The following is a 6,414-nucleotide window of genomic DNA, read 5'->3' as shown; positions in this document are numbered from 1 at the left end:
GAAAGCATTAACGATTTAATTCAATGCAGAAAACATCAAGCGCATGTATACACAAAATGATAATATAAATTACGGCATGATAATGTCTGTTGATAAAGTTCCCTATATTTTGAACAAGACGTAACGTCCTTTGGGCTTTTACGTACCTACATCCTATCATCTATGAAACTACGTCGTGTGAGGTATTTATTTGCGTTTCTCAACCAAACTAGTGATCCCGCAGTAGTCGAAATTCGACTATAATTAATTGAAATTCTATTTATAAACATTACGAGTATTATGGTTCTATTGTCAAACACTATTAGAGTTCTTTAATATAATCACAGATTTCGCTAAAACTACACTATAGATAGAAAATAGGTAGACAAACAATATTAATCTATTCTCAATTTGTCCACAGACTTTCAACAATAACAAAAGTTTGACAATAAACGCAGAGTATATATGTGTGTATATGTGTTGTGTCAAACACACGGTAGTGTGGGTAATGTTTTCTTTATTGATTTCACGATTTTTTTATGCATAATTTAAAAAAAAAATAACATTCTGCACTCCTTCTCTATATTATCTATAAGTGTGGGAAGTTTGATACTCCTCCGTTCGCGCAATTTTCGTAAAAAGAGATACAAAGTTTTTGCTTCACGTATTAATATATAGATGAGATGCTATTTCATAAAAAAAACGTTTGTTTTTGCTGTTTCTTGTTACAACTGAGAAGCGAGCAGTTTTGTATTGGTCACCCTGATATACATCTTTCAGCCCGACGAATTTCGGATGGTCATCTTAATTATAACATTAATATAAATCTATATCTATAATTAATATAAGTATTAAGATTAAAGTCTAAGAACCGTCCATTGGAATCTTATTATTCGAACCGATCTGGGTTACGAATTCCTATTAGCACGGACTTAAGACATGTCAAAAAAAGTTTCTTCGGTTTTCACCGAGTTCTAGCACCTAATTAAATTCTTACGTTAAATCTCGGGTTATTATTGTCGTTAAGCGCTAAAAGTACTTATAATTAAATGTTTCAATGATTGACCTAAATTTCAAATTGCAGCAGCACTGCAGTTTTATGCAGCGACTCAGCTAATCCACCATCATTACTAATGTATTGACATTAGTATACACGGCACATTGGTGCAGTGTATTCAATTGTCTTCTAGTTCAAAAAAAGATGTGTGGTGTTGTGGGACACCGGATAGAAACGAAGTTCCTTATTATAAAATATTAATTTTAAGTTCTGTTCGAGGTATAAAGAAAATAATTATTCGGGTATACATTTTTTATTATAATTTTTTTATTGATGAAAATAAAAATAATCGCAAGGGTCAGCCACTCCGGAGTGCAATGGAGCAGCCTCGCCTCAGGGGGAAAACCACCTGCATGTTCACGGTGTCCTCTATGCCAAGTAAGTATGAATTAGCAAAGAAATACGAGAACGTCTATCAACTGTGTAACATTTCGTCACCGCGATTCAGGAATTCTTGAGTTTGCGTGCAGCGACATCTGTTGATAACAAACTAAATAGAAAAAATCTTACGTTACGGACGCATCGTCCCATGAGAAACTTCGTTCCAAAAAAGCTGGCATTTTTTTAAAATTCCATGCACGGAATTTTCGGCAAGAACGTGAGAAGCGAAGTGTCTGTGTTTTTTAGCATAGTCTGTTACTCTTGGCAGAGCAGTCGTGGTCATGTGGAATCCTTGTTTATTAAATCCTTAACAGTTGTTCTCCATAGTTCACGAACTGAGTCTTGGTGCACGCATTCGTTAAGTGGGGTTTTGGTTAGGATTTTCATCTTATTTTATGATTTTCTTCAAGTTTAAACGTCTAATAATGTAATGGTGGCTTATTGTCCGTTTAGCACCCGTGTGGAAAATGCCACAAAGCCACTGAATGTGACTTCTCGGGTTCTTCCAAAAAGTTTACTGACGTCTCCATATTATGTATAACTTTATTGAGCTTTTATTTCATCCCATCTTATCTCGTTTAATTTTTTATTCCAATTGATTAGTGTGTTAGTTAAAGTCGACTACATAGCTGTCAAAGCTTGCAGACTAAAGTGGCAATAGGCCGGTCACGTCTGTCGAGCCAACGACGCCAGGTAGGGGAGGAGTGTCCTCGAATGGAGGCCATGGATAGGTACCAGGAGCGTGGGGTGGAGATATAAGGACTGGAGTACTAACCAATTTGATTGTCTCTCTATTAAGACAATTCATTCGCAAGTCATCGTGACTTGAAGAAGACAAGACTTGGTCATTTGCTTGGATCCTGCGATTTGACTGTACTTGTGTACAGATCGGTGATTTTAAGGAACTTTGTCCCTAAAACGTGTTGACGTGTTGACGTACGTCTTTGACGATGAATGAAAACTAACTCGGAGTAATAATTGCTGGTGGTGGGGTGCACGGTGAGGCCGCACGGATAGTACCGGCGTCTTATCTATTTCTGCTGTGAAACCTAAATCAGTACAATTCTACAATCCTAAAATTCCTAGGTACAGTCCCATATTTGATTAATTACCTGCAATAAACATCTCGTCAGGAATACCCAAGCAACCAACCAAGCGACATTCGCAGAGCGTTTCCGTAAATAATCGCGCCATATAACTTTGCATGACGTAAACAATATTTGCACTTAGTTAAGAGTTCAGATCAAAGGCGTCGGTAATGTCAGACCCGTGTTAATTAACGGAACTATAGTGGCGATACGTGGGCTGTATTTGCGCTGTAAACTGCTTTATCTAAACGATTCTGTGTTGGAGAATGGTGTTAGAATACTGTTTTAGTGCGCGTAGTTTGCAAGTTCGAAGTTTCTGGGTGTGTATAATTTCGTAGTCACGGACGACCAAGGAAGGGTGTAGTTAATATTTGTATTTTAATAACCGAAATCGTAGAATTTATATTTTTTACGTAATTATTGGAGTTGGGGCGTGTTGTAAGCCCGCACGGGTTGGTGCGTACTGCCTATTGATGCATCAATGCAGTCATGCGTTCCAGATTGTAGATTGGTATAGGTGTTAGAGAAAAGGAAATGGTCTTCGATATCATCTCTGTAAACACAACAAAACAATTCGTTTAGAAGAGTCAATTATGTGTTTCATTTAGAACAATTTCGGCACATTTTATTTTTAAATGTGATACAAGTCTAATGTATTGTGTATTCGTTTAAGGACACTCCGTGATGTGTACGATCCGAAAAGATCGGAAGTTGTAAATTGTTCAAACGTATCCGATTATACTAAGTATTTTAAATAAGAGGAAAAGTTTGGTTTTCAAATTTTCTAAAACGTGTAGGTACTTAGCGTGAGTAAGCTGTTTTTTTTTCTTCCTACCTATGCTGATAGCCTTGGGAGGCTATTTCAGCTTCACCTTAACGTGTAGGTGAGCTCACGGGGCTCAAATCGGAAGTGTTGCTAACATTGGCCCTAGCAAGACCAGTGCTTCGCAGAATCTACCACCGGATCGGAAATGCGATCCAATGAGAAGATCCGGCGAGAAACTCAGTAGACAATAAGCTGGTGCGACAATCCTCTTTAAATTCATTAAGCATTTCATCATTGCTGAGTGTAACAGATCATTTTCATAAATAAAAATAATATAAATAGATTTGATGGTTGAACAAGCTCCCGAGCTTTACGGGCCCACTTTATGTCAATGGCTACAGGAACCCATAAACATCTAGAACGGCTGCCCAACCCTTCATACCGAAACGCATTACGGTTTTACGGCAGAAATAGATAGTGGTCGTCTCAAAAGTTTCAGACTCACAAGTCGTCCTAACACTAGTAATCACGCAAATTATAATTTGGTGGGTTTGATTTTTATTACACGACGTTATTCCTTCACCGTGGAAGTCTATCGTGAACATTTGCTAAGCACGTATTTCATTCGAAAAAATGGTACCGGGCGTTTTAATCCTTTAGGCTACGAGTATTTCAGAAAACTTACAAATGTGACAAATGTTAAACATAAAAAAAAGAAAAAAAAACATTTATCATTGTTATTGAACACTAATTTCGAAACCATTTCACTTAGATCCCATAATTCATCGTGATAATATTTTGCTGAGAATTTCATTGTGGTTGCCAACATCGACCGACCCAGTCCAGTTCAAGCCATGTCGTTGGTATTTCATTCCTCGAACATTCCACGACAATGCTATATACAACTTATAGTTTACTAGCTGTACCCGACCGCTTCGCTGGGCATTTAAAATTAACATTATTATTTCTCACCCCCACAAAGATTCTCATCATTAACACCCCTACAACTGGTGTAGAGAGTCCAACACATTAAGTACATGTATTTTCTACATGGATATCAAGTTTCAAGTCAATCGGATGCATGGTTCAGCAGTTATAATGGAACATCCGTAAAAACCACTGTAGATTTATATATTAGTAAAGATATATGTAGATGTATGCCCTAGTCGTTTGTGATCACGAAAACTGTAATGATCTTAACACGACAATAGTAATGTGTGCAACATTACTATTGTCGGATATCTGTTTTACTCGTCATAAACACAAACATGCTTATAAGAATGTGTCCAGTTTCCATAATCGCCACACGGTGGATCAGTTGCCAAAATGGGTTGGTATTTTATGAATTACAAAGATAAATATACTTATCCGGCCGCGACGGGACAAGGCAAAGCCGCCGTCGCCAGAAACATATCTTGGAGGATGCCCGGATTCACTCTCGGTGTTTTTAGGCCTCTCAAGCACCGGTCACCTCCTCCTTGCGTCGTATTCCTCATTGCTGAGGGTCGTGACCACCCTTTTGTATCACCTTCGCACGCACGATTTTTCTCCATCCATGCTTGTCTCTGGCGGTGTGGAGGGCGTTGTGAAACGTGGAATCAAGAGCGGTGCGGATCTGGTCGGACCAACGTATTGGGCTGCGCCCCCGAGGTCTTTTCCCATCTACCTTACCAGTCACGATGAGCCTCTCGAGATTGCTACCATTCTTCCGTGCGATGTGACCAAAGTACTCAAGGACTCAGCGAAGACACTCGGATGACAGCCGCGAGGAGATTTTGAGTTCTTGCAAGATTGATACGTTGGTCCGAAATGCTGTCCACGGAATACGCAGCATCTTTCTCCAGCACCACATCTCAAAGGCGTCAATGCGTCTGCGGTCTGCAGATTTCAGTGACCAGGTCTCAGCGCCATACGAAAAAATCGAGAAAACTAGAGTCCGTACCAGTTTGGTTTTGGTCTTTACGGATATGTTGCGATCTCTCCAGATTTTTCCGAGCTGAGTCATGGCACTCTTAGCCATACCAATTCTCCGGCGCACTTCCTTCTCGCACGAGCCATTGTTAGTAATGTTGGAACCCAGGTAGTTAAAATTGTCCACTATTTCTAGGTCTAATGCGCCAGTGAGTTCCAATTTTCCAGACCTATCCACCACCATGACTTTGGTTTTGGACCTGTTTATGGAAAGTCCCATCTCCTTGCTTATCCGCTCCATTCGGTCCAGAAGCGCAACCATTTCCGACTCATTCGCTGCAAGAAGAGTAGTATCATCGGCGTATCGGAGGTTGGTGATTTTCACGCCACCAACTGTAATGCCACCATCCCAATTCTCGCAGGTCCATCTCATTATGTGCTCCCCATAGGCGTTGAAAAGAATGGGCGATAAAATACAACCTTGGCGTACTCCTTTGTGAAATTTAAAAGTCCACCGGTCACAGTCCCCGTCAAACTCGTCGATTACGTAGTATCATCGGCGTATCGGAGGTTGGTGATTTTCACGCCACCAACTGTAATGCCACCATCCCAATTCTCGCAGGTCCATCTCATTATGTGCTCCCCATAGGCGTTGAAAAGAATGGGCGATAAAATACAACCTTGGCGTACTCCTTTGTGAAATTTAAAAGTCCACCGGTCACAGTCCCCGTCAAACTCGTCGATTACGATGAGCGAACTAAACCATAGACATAGCGGAGTTTCTTGTCAGATCTTCTCAGTGGGTCGCGATTCTATTCCGGTGGTAGATTTTGCGAAGCACTGCTCTTGCCACGGGCTAGTGTTAGCAAATTCTTTCAGGTTGAGCCCGTGAGCTCACCTACCCATCCGGACGCAACTGAAAGAGCCCCTTAAGCTACCAGCGAAAAGGTAGGAAAAAAAAAGATAAAAGAAATTTCTGGTTAGTAATGTTATAGACGTATGTACCTACACCTAAACATATTCTAAATACAATCCAATATATTAACCCATTTAGTACAATGTCCCTTAGCAGCAGAAACTAAAAATTCCCACGAAACGCAAATAAACTGAGAGTTTAACAAAAATCTATTTCTCAGTCCACTAATTAAGTTGAGAGCTCGAATGTCTTCAGTACTAGATTTTCCGAAGTTATGTAAATTTTGTTTACAACTTGTAACGAAAGACGCACGCAC

The 6,414-nt window shown here is 39.9% G+C and overlaps 1 protein-coding gene across 1 annotated transcript; it reads right to left on the bottom strand.

The window, feature by feature from the left end:
* Nucleotides 1-5,009: 5,009 nt before the first annotated feature.
* On the bottom strand, nucleotides 5,010-5,615 carry LOC101736632 (uncharacterized). Its single transcript, XM_012694670.3, has one exon. It carries the CDS (start codon nucleotides 5,613-5,615, stop codon nucleotides 5,010-5,012), a length of 606 nt encoding a protein of 201 aa, XP_012550124.2.
* Between the last annotated feature and the right edge of the window lie 799 nt (nucleotides 5,616-6,414).

The sequence above is a fragment of the Bombyx mori genome, chromosome 9 (assembly GCF_030269925.1).
Source record: "Bombyx mori chromosome 9, ASM3026992v2".
NCBI classification, from domain to species: Eukaryota; Metazoa; Arthropoda; class Insecta; order Lepidoptera; family Bombycidae; genus Bombyx; species Bombyx mori.
This window is presented reverse-complemented; position numbering and strand designations above follow the sequence as displayed.